The sequence below is a fragment of the Filicampus tigris genome, chromosome 7 (genome assembly GCF_054856515.1).
Source record: "Filicampus tigris isolate MCC_2025a chromosome 7, RoL_Ftig_1.0, whole genome shotgun sequence".
NCBI classification, from domain to species: Eukaryota; Metazoa; Chordata; class Actinopteri; order Syngnathiformes; family Syngnathidae; genus Filicampus; species Filicampus tigris.
This window is the reverse complement of record NC_141223.1, coordinates 13,330,001-13,355,218: the sequence shown is the minus strand read 5'-3', so window position 1 is coordinate 13,355,218 and position 25,218 is coordinate 13,330,001. Positions and strand designations below refer to the sequence as shown.

Below are 25,218 nucleotides of genomic sequence, written 5' to 3'. Positions count from 1 at the left end.
TTCGAGGTCTCGGCCTGAGTCTGAGGCCAAGCTTTCTGGTAATGGGCAGGCGCTCCAGAATCTCCTGATTGTCTTGTGCTAGAAATAGCAAAGGAGCCTCAGAACCCAACCTCCTCCAAAACTCCTCCATGTTTCAAGCTTTCTGACACTGGGCAGGACATTTTGCACCTTGCTAACTTGATAGTCCTGACATTTAATTGTACTGATTCAAGGCATCTAATTCTGCATGTAGCAAAGCACCCCACAGCATAACCACTTCTATGTTTAATTCCAGCGAAGGTGAAAACATAGGCTGTAGAATGTGGTGTAATTCTTGATTCTTGTGGTATTTTTTAAATAGAAGTATGTCACAGACATGCTATTAAGGAACTTGGAAAATGTTTAAATTGTGGGGGAAATGCATTATATCTCTCATTGGAAATGAGTCTAAATCTAAAGAATAAATTTGGCAATTATGATGGTGGATAAATAAATGCCTTTTTTATAAAGCAACCACGGTGCAAGATGCATGCATGCATGCATGCTAAAATACTTTTGCACCTAAAGAATGAATTGAAAAACATCTGCACCGTTTATTTTTTAGCGAGTGACACATTCAGGGTTTTAATGCAAGACCTGTGAAGTCTTATCTAATAAGCTTGTTTCTGTATATGAATTGTCATTGCGAGACTGATTGCATTCATAAAAAGTAATTCGCTTTCTCTGGGCCAAATCAGTTGTTGTGTTTAGAAAAAAAGTACATTACCACCGGTTTCGTTTGTGAATATAGTACTGTATAGTAATAAAGCTGTTTTTTGCTGATATTTTTAATAATTTTAAACAGACAATCGAGCAGGTTCAATCAAAACAGCAAATAGCCGAATGCACTTTAAAATCATATGATGAAATGAAGACATGCTGCTATTATCAGGCATTTAAAGAGTGCTAATTGCTAACATGCTAAATCAAAGGCGCGTTGACGATCTAATCTGTTTTCAGGCCAAATGTAGTTTTGTCACATTTGTGATTTTCCAGTGCAGTGGGAGCATATCAATCATTGTTAGTGACCGATACTACCGTTAAAGTTGTTGCACTACTTAGCATCAGGCATGGGGGCAATAATACGTGGAAGTTGCTCGATGCTCATGAGGCATATGGCTACACCGCGGGATACATGTAAGGAGTCATTTGTGAAAGCCCAGTGGAGCTTCAGATCCCGCTTGCTTGTCTGTTTTTGACATCTTCCTTTGAGGATGTTTAGCCCCAAACCTAGCGTGAGTCGCAGACTTTTTTTTAACAGAGCAACACTGCTGTGGTTCATCACAGTGGCTCGCCATGATAGTTTGACAGACACTGACTGATACCGGTCGTCAAACTGAAAAGTTCTGCTTTCCTTCCTGTTGTCTTTACCAAAGAACACTTTTTTCATGCTTTGTCTTCTGCTTTGTTTTTTTTTATACCTTCCCAATCAGCATCACCAGAGAACATATTGTTTAAATCTACACTGTTAACTTAGCGTCCCTCTAAGGGAAATACTTGGTCTGCTATCCGTATTCTAAACACCTGGCTTTGCAAACATCACTTCCCTGCCCAAGCGAGGGCCGGAAGTGCTCTCACACTTGCTGAGTAGCAATTAGGTGAAAGAATGAGTAGCTGTGACTATCTTTTATTTTTGTCTCATCAATGACTCTGCAGTAAATAATACACTTTTGCTTATTATGTGTTTTTTACCCCCACAATTAATACCTTTCCTAGGCGTCTCAATAAAGTATCTCTGACATGTTCGGTCAAATTACACAAAGGATAAACAATTACAGCTTTTGTGAGACTGCCATTTAGCAACTTTTCCTACCACTCTAGTGACTACTTTTCAAAAAAGTGACGAGCAACAAATCTAGCTTATTTTTGTGGCGTTAAGGGAGATTTGTGGAGGCTGACACTCGATTCAGAGCAGGAGACTTGGTTACTAGTTATCAGAAGCTAATGTTAGCAACACTCTTGGCTCACATGCTAACATTACAGCTCTGCTAACCTCTTGGCTTTGACATGATAGGCCTCGTACGGTAGTTGTTTTGGCGGCTCTGGGCCAAGGCTTAACCTCCAAGTCATAGACAGAGAAACTCAGTGCGGGGGCGTGATCATGTAAACGACTTAGACAACACAATCCAACAATATTCCAAACTGCTGGCTCACCGATATATTTTCAGAAATAAGAAGGTGGGAAAAGATTTACTTGGTTATGTGATTGTAAATATATAAAATATTTGTAAGCAGTGAACCACCACTAATGGCAAGGGGGCAGTGCCCGTGCCTTGCTGCGAATAGCGTAAATCTGAGTAATTGACACTTCTCCCAAAAAGAGCTTTATAATTGCCCATAGATAACACAAGATGGCAGAAAAGTACAATGTTTGTGTAAATTAAATTCCTCAACTCACTTCAACAAAGCTTGTTGGCACCAAGGTACAGACAAAGCAAAACTTGAATTTCTTTGGCCTGAGCACATCATGTCACACAAAATCCCCATTGATATGTGAATTTGTGAATGCCAAACCGTGAATAAGCCGGGGTTTAACTGTATGGCAAATTAAAGCCAAATAGCAGTTACACTACTGAAAAAGTACAATTTTTTCACTTCAAATATTTACTCCAATTCGACCCATTGCATAACAGGAAGGTTAATCAACATCAAACTCAGAATTAATTAAATGTTCTACCTTGAGAACAAAAATGTGTTTGCTTAAACATCAAAAAGTCATTGCAACGCTATTTGTTTGTGCATCAATACTGTCCAAAAATAATACGATACATCGATATTTGATATTTTGAGTGACCTCTACTCTGGATGTTAACAGGTTTACCTTGTGGGCTTCTTGTTTTCCTTGCCCAAAAGGAGCTTGTACTTTTCATTCCTAAAATATTGAACTAGATTAATTATTCATTTCAATTTTCCGGAGCACTTGTGTCCAGCTCCAATGCCCTTGAAAACATGGAAGGATATTTTGTTTTCTTAGCCGATATAAATCCTTTTTCCCAAATTCCTGAAGCCATTCCGAATGCGCTGGTACGAGGGCATGCTCACAACAACCGGCGGATGTCAGCCTAATTTATTGGCCGCCGTTTCCTTTTAAAAGATGCCAAAGTCACCTTGAGACAGCAGCCAAGTAAATCAAGGCGGTGTGTTTGGCACGCAAGCACGCTGGCAGGCCGAGAAACCGAAACCTCGCAGGATCGCGGCACGCTCCAGATGAGAGAGACTTCTGAGGAACTTGTAATCCGACGACCTCTCCGGGATCATTCGTTTCTGTTCAACTTCAATGTGCCTGTGGATTCTTAAGATATGGAAAAAAAAAGGAGCTAGCGTCAGGCCTTTGAAAAAATTCAGTTTCATTGCTCACCGTATTTTCACGCTAAGCGTGAGCACAAAGGAATAATTATTTAATCTCTGACAGGATTACACTATATTTGTGTTTTTTGGACCCTCAAAGCTCTGATAATGGTCTGTGCATAGGGCGATCGGAAATACCAAACTTCTGCTGGTATTAGATAAAGAAATTCAGGGCTAAATGTGATTAACTCGGCTTGATTTGGGAGCTTAAATAAGGCAGAAATGGGATTTTTAAAGGCGGCTTCAAATTGCTTTTCATGTTAAACTAGGTTGTCCACCGATTCTAAAAAATTAAATTCTTAAAAAAAAAAAAACTAGACATTTTGAAGCTAATTGCTGGAATTGTGCTAAGACTGAGGAAAGGTGAGTACCGGTACTCAATTATGGAGATATAAGGTAGCAGTAAAATGTTTTCACCATTTTAGTATTTTTAATGTTGTTCGCATCAGTAGTTATCTGGTGCAATTATGTTCACACCCCGAAAATACTTCTTTCCTTCGAATAATCCACTGGTTTGCCTGACTTGACAGCCAGCATGTGGACCCGGGGCCTGGGGATGGCGTGGGCACTTCAATGTGCCTCGATGTCTGTCATCTCTGTGACAACCCGGCGGAATATATTCCAGCCACCGGTGGCTTTAAATGGGTGCAGTATATTTTTTTAGCTCATACATGTACTGTAGTTATGCTAGACAAAGTAGCATCCGTTTTTACAGGTTGTAGCAGTGGCATTTGATTGACAGTTGGCAGTTGAGTGAGCGTGGTTTCAGTGCATTCAGTAGATACGCCCACAGCAGCTGATAGCAGTGAGAGGGGCTTGATTTTTTTTTTTTTTTTCCTGATTTTGAAGCCTCATTTTATGTACTTTATTTATTTATTTTTTTATTATTATTATTTTTTTTTTACATATTATAGTCAGTAGTGTCACCCAGCTGCCAAGTCTTGGGAAGAGAGGAACTCATAAATTAACTAACATTTCCAACCGCTTGCTCACAGACACATTTTGCGAATCAAGCCGCTGACAAAAGCTTTACTCAGTTGTTTAATTTCACACTTGATGGGTAGGCAGGCACTCCGGAGACCCAACTATTAGTATAAAAAGTCAAAAAGTCCACTATATGCCCCCTTTAAATCTGGATTCAAAGACTTGAAAAAGACACAACAAACATCATTGCTATGTTTGCAGCACAGTGAGGTGAGCATGTCCTTTTCTCAATCTCTAGGTCTTGAGTTTGAATCTTAGGTCAGTGTGGAGTTTTGCATGCTCTCCGGTCACTCACACTTCCTCCTGCATTCCAAAACTTGTACGTCTTTGGTGTATTGTTCAATAGTTGTGTTTTACAGAATAATAATTGTATACAATGTTCAAAGAAAGCTCCTAGAATAGTCTTTGAATCAAGATGTACTTTTAATTTTTTTCCATATTAACTCCAATATTTTACTCAAGTAAATATCGGTTCCAAGCTTTGTAAAAAATGTAGTTGAAAAATACAGTTAATCACGATTAATTATGGTAAATGTTGCGATTAATTAGTGAAAAACGTTTAATCGCTTGACAGCACCAATAAATATATATATCCTATAGGGTTGGACATCGTTTGAATTTGGATGATTCCAGTTCTGATTCCGGTTCTTTGATTTGATTTCGATTCCTAACGATTCTCGATGAACTTCTCTATTCTTCAATTTCATGAACTTTTTACTATTTGTGAACTTTACCAGGAATTATTCAAAGGGCTCTTTTTCTCCAGTATATTTAATTTAATAAATTTTTTGGTATTATTATTTAGCATTATTTTTCACAAGAGCTTTATTTTTGAGAGGTTCAAGACAATACAATTATGCAGCGGTTACTGAAAGTATGCTACTGAACACCAATTGATTGGCTAAACGTGTCTTGCTTTAGAAAGAAAATATATATATATGTATATATATAAAATATATATATAAACACAATGCTGCATTTTAAGGGCAAGCAAGTAAAGTCTATCTAATCTAAGCAGTCTATGTAACCATATGATGTATCTGTATGTACAGTATTGATGTATATGCTGCAGCTGTGTACAGTATGTTATAAGATAAATATTAGCTGGATATGTGCACTGCTGCCACCGCGGTGTCCCAGCGGCCGCCGCCGCTGTGGAGATCTATGGGAAGGGCCAGGCGCACGGCCAGAGTCGCCGCCGCTGCGCCCCGCTCTTGCCGGCTGGTACGAAGCGAGCGGAGGGGCTGACCAAGAGGACCATGGCAGCTCGAGTGGGGGCAAGCTTCCGTGCTATTGCGACGCAGCTTTTTTTAAAAATCAGTCGTACTTCGTTCGCAGCTCTTCCACGTGGCTAACTAGGAATCGAAACTTCTAAAATCGACCGACGTTCTAAAATCTGAACGGTTCCGGGAGAACCGGAATGATGGACCCGGTTCCACTCGATGCCCGGTTCTCGGTGGCCAACCCTAATATCCTACGACGTTTCGACTTTTCGACGCCCATGCCTCTTCCTCTACGCTTTTGTCACCAGCACCATAGTGACTACGTTTACATGCAGTCAATATTTGGGTTAAGGTCAAAATTCCGATTTCTGAAACATTTTGAATATCCGGTTTACATGAATGAGCGGACAGAGTTGCTCCGGCATTTGAATAACCCACTGTAACGGCGACACACGGCGTCGTGACGCGAATGGACGTCATTTCCGCATGTTACTTTCAACTGTCAATAAAACACTTGCTATTCATGTCACTCACCACAGGAGTGAAGCAGTCGGTTTCCTCCTCGCTTCAAAAGTGTGCTTTTGTGCCGCGTCTCTAAAGCTTGTTTACCTCCACTTGTGTATTTGCCGGCCAAACACCGCACATTCGCATACAAGCACTTCCTATACTACAAAGACCAGCATTCCTTGCGGTTGAGCATGCACCGAGTGTATCTTTGCCTTTTTTCGCCCGCATCTCTTTCTTCTCCTTCCACCTCTCAGAAGTAATGCTAAGTACAGCATCTTATGTTTTTATTTTAATGTATTTGCATTTTTTATACCAAGCATTTTGATGTAAATTTTGACTTTAAAGGTGAAATCCAACGTACGCGGAAATTCAGGTTACATCGCCAGTGTAGGAATGGAACTCGTTCTTAAATTGAGGACTTTCTGTATATATGTATATATCTAATATCCACTCAATCTATCCTCATCACCCACAAGTTCCACTTGATTCATTAGATTATTTTTTTTTTAGCTAATCAAAAAAACTTAAAACCTTTTGGTGTGCATATAGCGCCAAAACACTAAACATTTTTTTCTCATTTCAGTCAACTGTAGCCACTCACATTTCTGCCACCCGCATGTACCCAGGTGCCTTTTGTTTGCAAACATTATGGAAAGGTTTATCCAGGAAACATTACATAAAGTTACATCACTGATGTCTAAACAGGCTGCCATAGCTTATTTGTCCATTTTTGATGATACCCAAGCACATCCTCCAGCAGCAGCGTCCTTACATTTGCTTTCTTATCCACAGCTTTCCCAGAACTTCAATCTATCCTCCGCCGTCATGACAGCTTGACCCTCCGTCTGCCCGCGAACTCGGGTGCATCGCATTAAACGGGCTCGCCATCATGTTCGGCTGGAGGGGAGCGGGAAGGGAGGGCGGCGGGGGGGCAAAACCCGATAAGCAGCAACTGCGCATGAAGATGAGCTGAAGGAAGCAGTCAGTTATTTGAATGAGGACACATGTAAGCAGGGCTTGTAAGAATTTATAGAAGCTTATGATATTTACCATTAACTGTAATAGACCTGTGATTGTGATATTAGCTCTATTAGCGCTTTTGAAATCAGCAAAAATGTTTACACAACAACATATTACAGCAGAAGAAAAAGATAATGAGATTCAAACATCCCCTTTTCCAAAATCAACAAAAAACACTTTCCAACAGCTAATTTTAATCTGAGGTGGCCTTATGTGCCCCTAAAGGTATTTTGGACACTGATTAAAAAAGTTTGACCGATAAAAGCTTGCGCAATATGGATTTTACCATGCATCGTAACTTTTAGCTATGATGTTTTCAGAAAAAAATAACACATGTTGTTGAACTATATTGCATATTATTTTATTATTATTATTGTTATTATGATAACCTGATGTGCTAGAGAAGAAAAAAACTAGGGCAGATTCGGAATCAGGGCAAAACAATTATCTCGAAAAGTTTACTTGCAGCTGTTATTTAAAGCATTTCCAAAAAAATTGTTGTGAAATCGGACAAATTTAGCAGATTTTTTTTCTGTATTGTTTTTGTCTGCATTTATTAAAGAGACAAAAAGAAGTCATTTTTTTCAAAATATATTCTCTTAATCAGACGATGAATTGGTTTATCGGAATTTTAATCTGCCACATATCAGAATCGTCATTGGCCTCAAAAAATCCATGTCTGTTGAGCCCTAATCATTACACCCAACACCAGACCAGTGATTGATCATTTGTCACTCACTTGTCATTCATCTGTCTGCCTGTCAGTCTCTACATGCATATCCACTGACTGGTCGGTGATGTCACTCTGTCTTCATTTGTCAGTCTACATGCCAGTCATAACACCCAGCACCAGAAGTTGGTCAGTTAATCATCGCACATCCTTGGTCGCGCTACATGCCAATTATTATAGCCATTATTTTCTAACCAATAAGTAGATTCTCAGGGCAACCAAATGAGGAGAATGAGTTGGGTTCGACCTCAGAGGTTCCGCTTTACATCCAAGATGCTCCAGCAGCAGCAGTATGACTCCATTAGTGCTGCTTTATTCTATTAGCGCTCCCCTAACCATGTTTCACTGCCGTGCTTTAGCAAGAGAACTGTGTAGTTTGCAATTTGCTCCAGCATTAACACCGCAGACTGAGCGATGACTTCATTGAGCTGCGTATCTGTTCCCCAACCATAGAGCCAAGCACCCGGCCCGTAATTGGGCTTGATGATGAATGGCACCGCGGCTCCTAATTTGGCAGGACGGTTTCATCCCGGAGAACCGCCCCATCCCCCCTACCCCCAACCTCCACATTCTGCCACAAAAACCCTCACCCCGCCCACCGCCCACTGCTGCGCTGGCTTGCTATTATCTCCATCCCCGGAGGATGCACTGTGCCGGAGTCTTTGTTGGCTCTGTGCGGCAGAGTGAAGGACCTAATCTATTTATCACAGGGGCTGTGTGACCACCCTGCTCGGCTGCTGCTCCCGCGAGCCCCCTATTGGTGCTCCTCCTCTCGCTGATATAACATTTTGCTTCGCACCTTTCATCATGCGCCCAGGTCAGACATCCCTGAGGATGAGGAGTAAGGCTCAGGACGAGTTGAAACCTGCAGGGGTGATATATTTTGAGCTAAAGAGAGAGGGAGCGAGTGGGAGGATTATTGGGAGTTGGAAGTGATAAGTGTGGGGATGGATGTGGCAGTTTGAGAGGTTATTGGAATGGTCGTTGTTGCTGCTGCTGCAACAGCTTTTTGACATGATGAAATGGCTCCAGTCCCTCACTGAAATGTTAAACTACTTCCTCGCTGTGATGCCAGGTGCAAAGGAAAAAAAATACAGCTTGATTCAGGTTGTTAAGTCAAGTCATGTCCTTGCAGCAATTATTGGTTGAGTTGTTGCTACTCGTTACGACTGGAGTGTACAGTAGACCAACCAAAGATGATGGACATGAAGAGCAACCAGTGACTAGTGAGTGGAGTAACCAACCAAGAAAAATTTGAATTAGTCACAGCTGCCAATATTATTTCAAATGAAGATATGCTGCCCAAAAAATAGTGGCATCATCTTAAATTGACGTCAACCAAAACATCTTTTTTTCAAGAATATGCTCTATACAAGCCCACTAGTTGAAACAAGGCATTCTGATAAATATTGTGTTTGTGGAATAAGAGTTAATCCACCCGTTTTTAGCCATCTCTCGGGGCGGCCATTTTGTCACTTCAGTCGACTGAAAATGACATCACAACTGCTCAGGGCTCACGCAACGACAAATCATGGCTCTGCTTCAGAAAACAGGTCAGCCAATGGCTAAAAATGGCTGGATTTTGCTGCTTAACTCATATTCCACAAATGCAATATTAATCAGAATACCTCCTTTCAACTAGTGGGCCTGCTGGAAACATATTCTTGGAAAAAAAATGTGTTTGGGTTGATTTCCACTTGAACCTTCACTTAGTTTAAAGATTGAAACCAAAGACCCCACCTGGTTAATACCGGAAGCAGGAAATGGCAACAACTTCTTATTACGTTATATACACTTTATTTGACAAAGTATGTATATTTGTAACGTTCCACATTAAATATCATGTTGGAATGAAAGTACAACAGTTTTTACAACACCTACACACTGGTAAACATCGTTAATATGGGAAAATTTTTATTTTTTTCCTTAGATCCTTGTACAACACGAGGGGATCTTTACGTATTATTACGTGATTGTTTGGTTACGTCACTCGCATTTCATGTCTGCTTATAGCACAATTTTTTTTTGTGCAGGTGCAAGCCTCAGCCCCAGTTCTCAGTATATTACCACAAGTGCCCAAGTTGCAAAATTGGACGAACGCAGAGTCAGACACTCATGCTTTAATCTGCGTCGTGGGCGTCCCTCATTTGGCGCTCTTTACATGGGCAAATCGTTGGCATGTTGCCATGGAGACATCACTTAAAAAGGAAGAAGTCCTTTTGAGAAAAGAGCCAAAAGCAACATTATCTCAGTGGTAGGCCTTCAGGGCTCTGCTGGCCTAAACGCTGTTAGTACTGACTTGAATTCTAATATTTGCGTCATGAAATTGTATTAATTTATTCCCGAAAATGTATCCTCCTCATTTTGTCACATTTCTCAATCAGATTTCAGCCTCTATATTGTACCATATCAATCTTACTTTAACTAATCACAATTAATTCATAACACATTAACCTCAGCATTTTTCCTGCCAGGTTTTACTAGTAAAGCACGTCTGTGGCGACCTTCACATGCTGATGCATAAAATAATTAGCCTCTCTGGTGCGTATTATGCGTTTTATTTAATTTATTTTCTAATTTTGTCATATTATTAGATAAACATTAAATCCTGCTACAGATGATGTACACGGCACAGTTACGAGCTGCTACATTATGTTTTGTATAATATATTGATGTTTCTATAATTGTGATATGATAGTGGTGGCAAAAAGAGGCGGATTCAGTTGTAGTTTCCCACGGCCCACCAGTGCATTTTCATATGTATGATAGTTTGCTGGCCCTCTGAAAACTGCTCAGGCTCACAGCAATAGAATTCAATTCCTCTGCATGGTGTTTGCTAATCACAGCGTAAAGCGGAATCGTCGCTGTCAACCAGCCTGCTTCTGTTCTGCCTGTGGTAAACATTGGCCAAAATACGATCCAAGACAACTCCCCCACGTAAGCAGCCTAAAGATTCTAATTCTATTTCCAGTGGTGGGAAGTAGGGAAGTGCTTTGTATTTTCATTGCGCCCCACTAGTTTAAACACAATGTTGCTTGCGAATGTCACATGGCCAAATCCAGAAAACAGGTGAGCCGTGACAGTCGTTACCTGAGCCCTTATAGGCACTGTGATTGACATTTTCAGTCAGACAGCAAGTGGCAGTAGAGGACAAAATGGCCACCCCATGTGTTTGATCAAAACAGGTGGATTTTTCTGCTTAATTCATATTCCACAAACGCAATATTGATCAGAATACCGTGTTTAGAGTGGTGGGGCCTTCTAGAACACGATATTGTAAAGAACATTTTTAGCTTGACTTACGCTTTAAGTTCTGATTGTCTTCTATTTTGTAGGACATGTTGTCAGTTAAGTTCTTATTGTCTTTTCAGAATTGAGCTTTATTTTTCAGTAAGGGCACCTGTGCAAGTTAATAAAAAGGGTAAAAAGTATTTCATGTGCAGAAAAGCAACTCATTCACTGCGGTGGATGTTTATATTTGTCAGCTGGATTTCTGCCACTGGTGAAAGAAGTAGTGCTGACAAATATATACGTTTTTTTCACCTTTCTCCAAGCAACCGTTCACCAACTTAGTCCAGAGTGTGAGTACGTTTGCCACCTTTGATTATTTCCGAGAAAACCTGAACGACAGCGTGGAGCCCTCTACGTTAATGAAAGCGCTTCCCGCCGCCGCCTAGCCTGTGACATAATGGCGCTTTGGTTATCAATATGTGAATATCCTACAGCGGTTGAAATTAATTTCTAGTGTTCAAAGTGCATGATGAGGCGTGTGAATAATTCAAAGCCGCTGCCATGTCTGAACTTGAATATGTATGTATGTGTCTACCGCTAGCTGGGAAGTGCTGCGCTTCCTGCTCTCAAACCTGCGCTGGTGGATGGAGGAGTACAAGTTTGACGGGTTCCGATTCGACGGCATCACCTCCATGCTGTACCACCACCACGGCATCGGTAAGACATGCCAAAGCTGGAATTGGTTGCCATTGTTTAAAAAATAAAAACCAAAGACATAAGAAGCAGGTTTTATGAATAGAGAGCGGTGTGCTGGCTGTGAATGAGTTAAGTGACGGGCTGGAAGTACAGGGCGACTTAGTCCGAGATACGGTTTGAGAAATAGGCAAATGTCAGGCTCTCACCAAATGAGACATTAGTAAACAATTAAAATGTAAAACCTTACAATACTTATAAGAGTAAATACGGGATAAGTCATGTGCAATTATTCTAACAACAGATAAAAAAACTGATTTACTTTTACATTTATTTGTGCAAGGCATGCCAGAGACTATTACTATACAAGCAATTAAAAAGTCCATAACCTGTCACCTCTCAAGTGTGGCATCGAAAGCGAGATCTCAAAAGTTTGCTGTGCGGGCGTTTCCTCCTCAGGCGTTGCCTTCTCGGGAGACTACAGTGAGTACTTTGGCCTCCACGTAGACGAAGACTCGCTGGTGTACCTGATGCTGGCCAATCACATCCTGCACACACTGTATCCCGACTGCATCACCGTGGCAGAGGTAGAGGTCGTCTGTTGTAATGACGTGGCCCGGGGGGACTATTAGTGAGGAGCACGGCTTCCTTGTGTATTCATTGCTGTAATTAGAAAGTTATACGGAAAGGCAATGACATGTCACTCTTGTTGGCCGAAGGAACCTCCAAGGATCCACGCCGGTGACACTTTTTGACCTTCTAATTTGTTCGGATTTCCAAACAGTATTCCCAAAGGTAGGACCGCAAATAGAAATAATCCAGGGTCTAACTTGGAATAAAACCTTAATTAACTATGAAGGTTATGTTTTGAGTGACATGTTTTACAAGTGTATAATAAAATGTTAGCCACTTGAAAAGGTTAAAACATTAAAAAATGGTGTATGGCCCTTGAAATCAAGCTTGATGCCAAGTTCTGCTCACATTAGATGGTGTAGGTAGGTTGCCCACCTGTCTGGGATAGCAGGGCTATGCAATTTCAGAATTTGAGAATTCAATTCAGTTCTTTGGATGCATGTGAATTTGAAATTGAATTGGCTCCACCCCACAAGATTTTGAATTTAATTTGAATGTGGAATTGATTTCAATGCAGCTCTCATCAAATATCAGCTCCAAACAAAATGTCTTGGCAGCCATCTGAAAGATTTAGATACAGCAAGGTATTCTGGGAATTGAAGTGCTGTTCTACCAACATATCAGACAATTTCAACGTTTTTACTGTTTTAATTATCATTTTTGTCTGAGTAGGCTTTTAACATTAATAAAGAACAATTACTACAATTTAATATTATTGTAATTAATTGCACATAAAATCCTGACAATATGTGAAATTGTGAACTGCGTCATCTTGTAATAAATAGGCTTGCATACAGTAACGCTTCATTGTTGAAGACAAAAAGTCAACCCAAATATTTTCTTTAAAAAAGAATATATCATATGCAGGCCTACTATTCAAAAAATGGCATTCTGATTTATATTACGTTGGAATATCAGTGAAGCAGTAAAATCCACCCGTTTTTGTCCATCTGCCACTTGCTGTCGACTGAAAATGACATCACAGTCGCTCAGATAATGACCAATGATGGTTCAGCTTCAGAAAACATGAGCCGTGATTGGTTGTTTGCTGAGCCCTCAACAACTGTGATGTCATTTTCAGTCGACAGAAGTGACGCCCCATGAGATGGCTAAAAACGGGTGGATTTTGCTGCCTAACCCATATTTTACAAACACAATATTCATCAGAATGCCCTGTTTAGACTAGTGAAGGCACAGAACATATTATTGCAAATATTTTTGGGGGGTTGACTTCCACTTTGATTACACTTTAATTTTGCATCATGCATTTCATGGAATTTCAATTCTACTTCTTGCAATATCAATTTCAATTCTGCCACCTCAATTTAAATTCAAATCCAAGAATTGAATTGGGATTTAAGAATTGAATTGGAATTTAGGGATCATTCTCAATTAAATTTTGAATTTTGCGTAGCCCTTGGTTGGGGCTCATTTTGGTGAATTTGCTTGTGGGAATTAGTCAACACATGAGTCCTGGAATTCGCCCAAAATCGCTGCATGATTCCTTGAGACTTTTTTATGCTCCCTGTTATGATAAACATGTGCACCCAATTGAGTGCCAAGCCGTGAAACTAGTGCTCTGCATAATATTTTCTAACTTTCCAGGCGACGCTACTTAGTGAGTTTTCTAAAGGTCGTGTTGGCTCCCTCTAAAATACTATATCCCATTTTATAAGGATACGAACACTTGCAAAAATTGGTGAATTTCCAAGCATAATTGAGATCACCAAAAAAGGCTATGAATGCTCATTAAGCTGAAAGCAGAAAAGAATAGCCCACTCAGGCTCCCTTTTTTTCATGTTGAATCCTCAAAAGGATCATCAAACTTCGATCACACAAATGTGACTGCTTACTTGGCCTCACTTCTGGTTATATTCATCTTGTTCTCTTCTCACTTTCTTCTTTTCTTAACTACAGAGATGGGCACTTTATCCTTTTTTGCCAGTCCGTCCTCCGTCCGCGACCTGGGTACCCTTCCGTCCTCGTCCCTCCGTCCTTATTCATAAAAATAATTGTTCTCTGACCCTGTTCGTCCTCGTCCTTTTAAAGTGCTTCCGTCCTTACATCCCGACAGTCAGTCCAGGATAGAAGGACGGACCTATTTGTACGTGCAAATGCCCATCTCTGCTTAATTCAAAATCCAACTTTTGTGCAGGATGTGTCGGGGATGCCCGCCCTCTGCAGGGCAGTGGAGGAAGGCGGGCTTGGTTTTGATTATCGTCTAGCGATGGCCATTCCCGACAAGTGGATTCAGGTAAGGTGATCTGCTTTACCTTGTAATGGGTTTTGTTTTGTTTTTGTTTTTGTTTTGTTTCGTTTCGTTTCGTAGCACATATGTTCGCCATTTGTCTCCCATTGATGAGTTCAAAAGTAGGGGGAAAGTGTTTGAAAGATAAATCTGTTTAAAATATTGTGGTACACATCGCAGTAGTTGAGGCCGTCTGCGAGCCTTAACAACATAATTTGTAATAAATTGTCATTTCATTCACAAAAGTGCATACCTACCTGTACATATGGGGGCATTATAGCACCTACCTCCCTACCTTAGCTTTGGACCAATTCAAAGCTCTGATTTTGATTGTGAAATATCATCACATTTTGGATTGAGCAGCCTTTACTGAATAGTGTTTAGGCTACTGCTATCAAGTGGTTCGCCAATAGCTATCGCCAGTACTTTTCTATGTTGGCCTCTCAAAAACGCACTCACATACTCACTCACAAACACACTTACTCACAAACTCATACTCACACACTGTCACAGACACACGCACACACATACCCCACACACAGTCAATGAATAAGCAAAACACGCTTGTGGCGTTACTCCTTGAGAATCTCAGTGAGCTGAAGTCTCATAAGATGTGCTGTATATGTTTGTATTCAACCTCATCTCAGCCACGTCAAGTCACGTTAACGTGTCAACATGTGCATTTTTTTCAGATGATATAATCAAAAGTCTCCTTGTGTGAGAAGCACTTGAGTATTTTTTTTTCTCGACCCGAGCGGTGGAAGAGGTTTAATCTTCCACGAACAAGCCCTTTGTTCCTTTTTCTTTCTTTTTTTATATTACGGCAGCATCCATTTATTTTTTTTCATGTTTAATCCCACCTCCTGACTGAATGGGAAGGTCATTATTCATCCCCTCAAACAAAAGACATATGGAAGAAACGGGGTGATGAAATGCAGTTGTTTTAGTGACAATAAAGCGTTTGACCTGTTCATTCACGGTGACCTTGCCGCCTACTGGGTAATTACCGCGATTCCCCCACGTACACATTTACGTGCGGCATATTCTGCTTGTGAGGCCGGCGGGATTGGCAACGATCTTTAACACCAAGGTCATCTCGTCATGGAGCCGCGCCGAATGTTACATGTGCTTAGACCACCTGAAAAGCTTCACCTGCTATTTAATGGGTCGAGGTGGCAAAATACTTGCACCTTTCTTTTTAGGAAAGTTTCACATAAATAGTTTGTCTTCTTTTTCGGAGGTAAACAATGTGGAAAATGCAGTGGGAGCAGTCCGAATTTTTAAAATGGAATTTTTTTCACAGCATAAATCCTCAACTCTAAAGCAGGGGTCAGCAATGTGCTGCCAGCGGGCACTAGGTCCTCCAAGGACCACATTAGTAGCCAGCCTGCCTGCTCAAAAAATAGATCACCAGTGAAGGAACATTGTGATTTTCTAGGAATTCTTATTAATTATTATTAAAGGTAATTTAAAGAAATTTGTTATTTCAGAAATGTGTATCACCACTGGGAGCCCTTCACATGTATCAGTACACAAGGAGTAGCTCTCCGTTTCAAAAAGGTTGGTGACGCCTGCTTTCAAGACTCCGTACCGAAAATATGAATATGAATACATGAACAGTGTAAAGTGTGGCATACGGTTTATTGGCATAAGTCAGGGGTTTTCCTGGCTCAAATCGAGGCAGAGATGGTACAACCCTGACCATGGACCATAACATGGATAGATTCTGTAAATCCAATGACTCACTTTCTTTTACAAGCAACATGCTTTGAGTTAAGAGTTTCAATAAGACTATGACTATTATCATGTCATCCCTAAAGAACATACAATTATATTCTTATAATATCTAAACTACAATATTTTCCTTTTTGTAACTTTATTAGTGAGTGTGCAAAACATCGTACGTGTTGGTAGCCAGTTAGGTCCATGGCTACAGTCATATTAGAAGCATTGCCGGTCACAGCGACAGGCTTTTTCGTGTCAACTCGTCCACTGCTCTCCAAAGTACTTCTGCAATGTGCGCGCCGGTGTGGGTTTCATGCATTCCACGGGTTTGAAGCACGTATGATTTGAGTTGCCAATCGCTGATGAAATGTGCGGTGATGGTAATAAAAGACAGTGTGGCCATTGATGTCCATCAATCACAGGTAAGACCCACCCGTTCTGACGACTTGAGTGCATTTATTACTTGAGCCCTGGTCTCTTCATACAAAGTCGGAATTGCTTTCTCTGTGAAATGTTTTCGACTGGGTATTTTGTAGCGTGGCTCAAGAGTACGCATCATGTGGAGAAAGCCATCATTCTCAACTACGCTATACGGGAGGAGATCCTTGCAAACATACACAGAGATGCTGCGCGTGATGGACTTTGCCCTCGGAGAATTATTTGGGAGTTTTGCCTGCAGTAGAGAACTCACGCTGGTGTGGCCAGGAGGCAAACTAACAGGGGCGGCTTGTTTACTTTCTACTAGCTCTGGGTGATGCCGCTGCAAATGGCTGTACATATTCGTCATGTTTCCAGTGTATCTTATTTTTGTGAGACAGTTCTTGCATATAGCAAAGTCCTTTGCCAGCTAACTTCCATCCGTACTACTATAAAATCCGAAATGTAGCCACACCTTTGATTGTATGATGCCAGCGCATCGTTTAACTTAATTATTTCGCTTGCTTCAGCCATGTTCTCTCCTATTGTTTGTCTTCTTCACCTGGCGACTTCCGCCCGCTTCCCCGCCGCTCTTGTGAAGTGCGCCCTTAGCGGACCGCCAAGTAATTATAAGAAATGAACAATGAAGGAGCCTTAACAACGGACGTATATGAATTGAAAATATCGATACTTGGCGCGGGCGTATCGAAAATCGATCGGAAGACAAAATATCGTGATGTATCACCATATCGAGATATTGTCACGCTCCTAATTGTCTGCTGTGTTGAGGCACAGTGCTTTTGCCAGAAATAAAATAAAATAAAATAACAGTGCATGCCTTCCTCGCTATGTCAGAGCCAAGTAAATTGAGTTAGCCACTGCTTCTCAAAGCCACTGCCTCTGTATTTTTGAGAAGGTCTGGAAAGAGGAATAAAAAATAAGGTTTAAATCACACACACATTGGCTTTGCGTTATGTACGGCGGCGTATTAGTGTCACCCAACAAGGGAAAAAAAGACAAGATTCAGAGTCGCCATGATGACATTTAAAGTCGTTATGACAAGATTAAAAGTCATCATGACAAGCTTAAAAGTCGTCCTGACAAGGTTAAAAGACATCATAATGTCATAAAGTCATTTGATGACCGCAATTTACTGAAACACGATTGCATTTTCCCACTCATTTATCACTGTGGTATGTAGACTTGGCGTCACAACAGAGCTACGTGACCTGTTGACTTGCTGCTATGGACGTCCTACTTCGGGATTGTCATCGTCATCACGACGACATTAAAAATCATTATGATGACTTTTAATCTCGTCATGACGACTTTAAATCTCCTGCCTTTTTTCCTCACTGGGTGACACTGATACGCCTTCGTATTTATACTTCTAATTGGAAACAGATCAGAAATCAAATCATAAACTTTACTCGGACACGAAGGAAACCTTTTTTAAATAAACACGACCTGCTCGGATGCAAAAAAGCAGGCAATAATTACCTGTCTGTTACCATCTGCCAGGGCAAATCTGTATTGAGCGATTTCAATCGCTTTGGCTGGGGACGGCCCAAAATTAGCTGGAGGGGGCCACCATGCAATTTTGAACGCAGAAAAAACCCTGGCAAAAGTATTGGACATGTGCCCAGTCTACCTTTTAGGAAGTAAAAATAAGGAAAATGTGATGTTTTCTCACTCAGTTTGCTGCAATAACAGGACAGTGGTGCCTTGAGATACCAGTTAAATTTGCTCTGTATCAACGCTCACAACTCAAAGCAATTTGAAATCTCCCTTCCCTGTTGAAATTAATCGAAATGCCATTAATCCATTCCAGCCTTCCCCAAAAACCTCGGGCTCTAGGCCAACCGTTTTTGTGGCATTACCTCATGGGGTATTGGCTAAAAAACATATTTTCTTGTACCAATGACAATCATTTCTAGAAGAGAGGTATTATGGGTTAATATCCCATAAGGCACAGTTTTCCTCACCTGCTATTACATCTTATGAGTCCAAAATAAATGTTTTATGAAGGTGACAAGCGCTCATTTCTGCTGCAAACCGTGCCGCTACGTGCTCCTCCACATCAAAAATGTACTGGTTGCAATTACTGTGCAAAGGTCTTCGGCCGCCACAAGCTTTGTTGTTTGTAATGCACCTTTTTTTGTTTTTGTCATTTTGACGTTGTTGGACAGATACAATTGATCACTCGACGCTTGTTCACTCGCTGGATGGGAAATTCTTGGCACAGTACACCGTGGATGTCTTTCAGCACAACAAGTGTTGAAGCACCCTTTAGCTCGCCTCTTCAGCCCAAAGTGCCACTGCTGAAGTACTTAATGGCCGACCACGGTGGGGAAAAAACATTGTTTATAAGAGCGCAGCAACGGGTATGACAAGCCATTGTGGTGTGATGAACTAACGGCCATGCGTTTCATGTTGTTGTGATGCACGCGCACAAATTGTCATGGATAGTTGGGCTGCTCTAAACTTCATCTGCTGTGCTTTTGCATCTGTCCAATTATGAGAGATGCGAATCCTAAAGTAACTTGGAATATGATATTGGGATATTTTTCAAACAGCACTGGTAGTCTCACATCACAGTGTTTGGGCAATAGCTGATATACTGGAAATTATAATGTTCAATGCATCATTATATCTGTGTGATGTATAAGAGCAAAAATTCTCAGACATTGTTTCAATATTGTGCCACACATGATGCTTTGAGAGTGTATTTTTAGGCAACACATAGTTTTGAGACTCATTGTTTTGACACCAGCACGTGATTATTATGCCACACACGGCAAGGCAGGTAACTCATTGTGCAACACCTAATTAAAAGTACTGTGTTTAAAGACATTTACAAAAAATTAACTAATGAATTTAAGACATTTAAAATAAAAAAAAATAAATAAAAAACATCTCCCATAGCAGTGAGATTGATTGTTTTGACACCAGTTTTAGGGGGGATTGTTTTGATTGCACCAGCGTGTGGTTGTTATGCCACACCTACCTTTGCACGTGATTGTTTTAACTACAGCAGTGTGGGCTTTTGATGCCACACATAGCTTTGAGACTGATTGTTTTGACACCACCCCGTGATCGTTATTTCACGCACAGTGTTGAGTCTGATTCTTTTGACTGCACCAGTTTGTGATTGTTAGGCCACAACTGTCTTTGAAAGTAATTGTACCTGTATCCTTTGGTTATGTTGATAGTGTTTCATATAGCCAAATCTGAAGTAGTAATTGCAGTAACATTTATGTGCTTTAAAAAAAAAAAAAATCCAACCATGAGAATCAACTTGTGTTGGCATATTTAAGTGGAGGATGCAATCTTGTCACGACACGCTTCTTCCCACGCTACACTTGGTTGTTCTTCTTAACCGGAGGGGGGAGTACGTGGAAGCTTACGCATCGTTCACCAAGCCAGCCGCTCACAGCGGTGGCTATTACTCAGCGTTGGAGATGGAGACACAGGGAAGAAAAAGAAGAAGACTCCCAGGCTTGACCTTCCTACCTTGCTTGCGTCTTACACCGGCTGCACTTTCCTTGGATTGAAGCCTCCTGCTCAGTAAACACTCACAGGATTATCCTCTGAGCTACGTTGGAGAAGTCTCCTTCATGCTTTGACTTCTCAGAGCAATTTGGAGTTTCCTGCTTGCTTGTTTTTTCTTCATTTTAACGTTGCATTTTTAAGATTAGAATTGTGCATCAATTAATATGGCCCGTCTGATATGGATTTTTAAAGCCAATGCCGATTTCGATATTTGGAAAAATAAAATTCTGATAACCGATTAATTGGCCGATGAATTATAAAAATATTACAACAATAAAGCTTAGGGATGTTAAAATGTATCTGAAATCGATATAAATGCTTAGAATATGCATCGATGTAAATATATAAACGAATCGATTCGCAACGCCATGTTAACTAGCCGCTCTCTCGTCATGCCTGTATGCAACGCACATGCGCAGTAGGGGTTAATCCGGGTCATCCGTGATGTAACCAGAAGCATTGTGGGTAATGGTCTAATGGCGTGAGCGTTAGCACCACAGTCCAAAGTCTGGGCATATTCACAAAATGACTTAAAACGATGTAAATCTCCCTTTCATCGCAGCACGGGGGTGATAAACGAGCATGTAAAAAGAAAGCATGTTGTGGCTGATGCCCGATTTCATTTCTCACATTGGGACAGTCGTTCCTGAAAGCTCTCTGGAGTTTGTACACAGACTCCCATGTGCAGGTTTCTGATGGAACGCTGCACGCATGTCCTGTTGTGGTGCGCCAACATTATGCAGTGTCTACCAGGGGCAGAGCCATGGGTGGGCCTGGGTGTGCACAAACCCACCCAGATTGACAGACAGCCCACCCAGTGAGATTGATGACAAAAAATATATACTTTAAAATTTTTTGTCAATTATTATTAAATTATTTTTGAATTTGTGTTTCGTTTTTTTTATTTTTTATTTTATTGAATATTAAGAATGGCATAATTGTGGTTGTCTAAGGAAGATCTGAACTTCATATTATTCAGTTTGTCATTTTATTTGAATATACGATATGTTGGGACAGGAGGATTGTGCTCAGTGAGAGAAATATTCAGGCCTACCCTGATTTTTCCAGGCCCACCCATTAGCCACGTTCTGGCTCTGCCCCTGGCGTTGACTAGTGATTATGGAGGGATTAGTCAGCAAATTGACGTTTATTAAAAACTAAAACACAGTTGTTGTATACCCGCGGTTTCACGGTTGACATCAAACAGCAAGCGTGAGTGCCTCACTGAGAGCACGTAATGAGTGTTGCGTTAGGAACTCGGAAATAACACCACTCTAAATTAACGCAACATTACTTATTTTCCACAAAGCCTTTATTGCAACACCTACTGTAACAATAAAATAAATAACATACATAGGTCGTTAGAATATACTAATTTAGAGTGCTAAAAAAATTATGTTCATCCTAATTAACTTTTTTTTTTCCATTCCGGATGCTTACCACGTTGTGAATGTGTAGATTTTGGTTTCAGGTTAAATAAAAGCAAAATTAAAACGTGTGAAGTGTTGTGTTGTGCAACATTGGCTCATGCAGTTATGCAAGGTACATCAACATACATTGTAAATGAAGAAACCTCAATATATTTGAAAATAAATATATGTTTTGCTTTTTTGTAGTGGGTAGGACCTACCCACTATGAATATGCAAAACATACTCTACCCGGAAGGTAGATTTTTTTGACTTGTTGTTCTTATAAGTAGCTCGCATGCTGAAAAAGTGTGAGCACCCCTGCAATAAAACCTAAAAAGAGAATGTTAAGAAAAAAGAACTGTTTTTATAAAGTTGTACTGTACTGCATGTACCGCAGTATTAGTGTGTTGGCTGTGTGTCCTTGAGGAGCGTGGCCTAGTGAGTGACATCAGGAGCTGGATTCTGTTGGCTGCTAGGTGCGCGTGTGAACATCTGGCCGTGAGCTGTGGCATACAACAGTTCCATGCGAGTGTTCCGGTTTTGTATTTGTGCGTTGGCTGTTTGTCTCCTTTCAATAATCGTCTGGAAGTCCATCAGCGATGGTGGCTTTCCTATCCCACATGCAACAGCATTACATTACCTTAATTGCTCCAATGTTTTTCCCACTTAATTAGAGCGGCTCACAAGTAGGGGCACCTGTAAGTCATGCTGTACAAATATCTTCGTCACTCTGTCGAGTGCAAATAGGAACAAATTGATTGAGTTCTTCAGTAAATGGCTGGGGATAGGGCCTACAAAAAAACTGCTAAAAGCATTTCTGAACTATACAGTCAATGTCTTAAATAGTATTTATACATTCCTGATGGTCATACATGTAGTCAACAACTGAACAGGCTTGAGACGGTAAATGCTGAGTAACGGGAAGATGCTTGCATAGCGCTATTGTCACCCAGTGGCGTTTCATAGGTATTGCTGAATGTTACCATTTGCTGACCTAAGGTACCTTATGTATGTTATTATACATTACAGAGAGGGAGAAGTGTAATAGGAATTGTTGTAGTGTGTATAATCAGCCTTATCCATTATTTCAAGTATCTCAAGGCTGCATAAACAAGGGTGTAATTGTTATGCCATGCATAGCTTTGTGACTGTTTTGACTGCACGAGTGTGTTATTGTTATGGCACACGCAACTTTAATTATGCCTTGCATCGCCTTAATATGCCACCCATAACTTAAATATGCCCCACGTAGTCTTGGCATGCCTTTTTGTTTTGCTCTGCTTAGGGGTGGGCGATATGACGACATTAGATTGTTAAGCGGTTTAACGTGTTCACGATCGCCGAAAGATCGTTTGATCGTCTACATGGCGCATTCTATACAGTTTAGCTCTATGGCGGCGCATAGCTGCTGATGCGTATACCCGACCAACCAATCACAGCACGCACAGTGCACCGTACGTGACACTCCCCGCCTCCCTGTTTGTTTGTATAGCGGGAAGCTATAGCGGAAAGTCACCACGAAGCGGAGTTGGTCCCGAAAAGAAACTCCACATCTACATTGTCGTCTTTGGTTTGGCTTTTCGGAGGAGAAAGCGCAAACCAGTTATTTGCAATGTTTTCAGAGACTCTGTTCGGACGTCAGCACCGACAGCCAAAGCAAACAGAGATCAGACGCATGATAGCCAGAGGCAGCCGCTAGCTCCAAGCTAACGCAACCCACGGTAACACAGTCATTTAACAAGAGCACTCCATATGAAAAAACAAGCAAGCAGTGTAAAGAAATAACTGAGGCAGTGACTTATTACCTTGCTGAAGACATGATTCCTATTAAAGCAGTGGAAAACGAGGGCTTTAAAATACTCTTCAAAATACTAGACCCGCGTTACGAGCTGTGTTTTTATGTTTACGTTATGTTACCTTTAATGTTTACATTCACTGCACATTTTGATAAAAATTGTCACTGTTCAAATTAAAACCTGTTCAGAAAGCTTAGCTGACTTAAAATGTCATTTTTTTTTCTTTTAGGGTTTTATATACATTTTAAATATGTTTTATATGTTTAACATTATATGTTTAACATGATGAAAATGGTCAGAAATGTGCTAATTAGTCTTAAAAAAAAGAATCATGATAAAATCATGATTGTGGTTTTATTTTAAAAAAATTTAAATGTCGCCCACCCCTTGCTCTGCTCATAGAATAAAGTCAACAAATGACACTTCACAAGAAATTAGTTCTCCATGGCAGGAATTACACGACCATATGTTTACTCTAAATATGGCACAATCGTAAGGTGCTGGAAAGTTGACGAAAGCGCTTGATCTTGATAAGAAAATATGATGTATGAACCTCTCTAGAGGCTTTGCTCCTTCATGGCGTCAATTAGAGAATGTTGTTAACAGGCTGGAACACGAATCAGACGGGAAAAGATAGAGAGACGTAGACAGTGTTATTTATAGGCTTGCATTTGTACCCACTGAGTCCCTCAGTTCTGCAAGCTTGGCGTCACGCTGTGTTCCGTCCTTGCTGTGACTCATTCGATACAACTCTTTTAATGGCGGTGAGGAAAATGAATATCTCTTAATAATGAAGAGCGGATAAAGTGAGGGGGGTAAAAATATTTATAATGTGCCCTATTTTGAGCAATTTTCTCCCCCTTTGTTATCAAAGTCAGAAAAGGCTAGATTGTCAGATCATCTGTCAAAGAGGATTCTGAGTGGTTATCCCAAGGTGGGGTGAGGGGCGTGTTCAAGTGGCAGTTCAGGCGCAAGTTTTCTTTGCAATATGTTTTGTGTCCCCACTAGTCCAAGCACTGTATTGAGATTAATATTGTCTTGATGTAATTAAGCAGGTTAATCCACCCGTTTTCACCTGTTTCCGGGTGAAGCCATTTTGACATTCTAGCACCCTCTGCTGTTGACTGAAATTGACATCATCAAAGTGCCCTTGGGCCCGCATTGCAATTGTCACGAGACTTAACCCAGAGAACACATTACACCGTATTCTATTTATTACTTAACCGACAATCGTAAGTCTCAGATGTCCATCGTAGTACCAAGACTGACCTGTGAGAGGCAGCATGCTGTCATGTGACATCCAGTTCGCCTGAAAATATGATTAATAAGTGTGCAAATTTGATGTTGACTACACAGTTTTGGATTTGCGGTCGTAAAAATTGAACATTTATGAAATCTTAGTAGCTCTATCGGAAAAAAATACTCTTACCTCGCCCCCGTGCATCAGGATAATCTTTCAAAGATATTCAACAATCAGATCTTTGCTGACTTTGATTACGTTTGGACTGATTGTCGGTGAATGCGTATCCCGCTTATGATATTAAAAATGGGAACATGTGTACCCACTTTTTTGGCCATGATTCTAAATTCCAAATTCCGTTATGAAGACAAGCATAAAATGCTGCCCTGCTTATTGGCTACATAGACGTGTGGCCTTCCCCCTAACTGCAGTATGGATTTAAT

At 40.7% G+C, this 25,218-nt stretch overlaps 1 protein-coding gene across 1 annotated transcript in view; it reads left to right on the top strand.

Moving 5' to 3' along the window:
• Positions 1 to 25,218, top strand: part of gbe1b (glucan (1,4-alpha-), branching enzyme 1b) — a 100,955-nt gene that overhangs the window by 33,307 nt on the left and 42,430 nt on the right. The window contains exons 8-10 of the mRNA XM_086036427.1: positions 11,663 to 11,778; positions 12,214 to 12,341; positions 14,543 to 14,641. Of these exons, the coding sequence (XP_085892553.1) occupies positions 11,663 to 11,778; positions 12,214 to 12,341; positions 14,543 to 14,641 (343 nt within the window). The remainder of the gene's footprint in view (positions 1 to 11,662; positions 11,779 to 12,213; positions 12,342 to 14,542; positions 14,642 to 25,218) is intronic.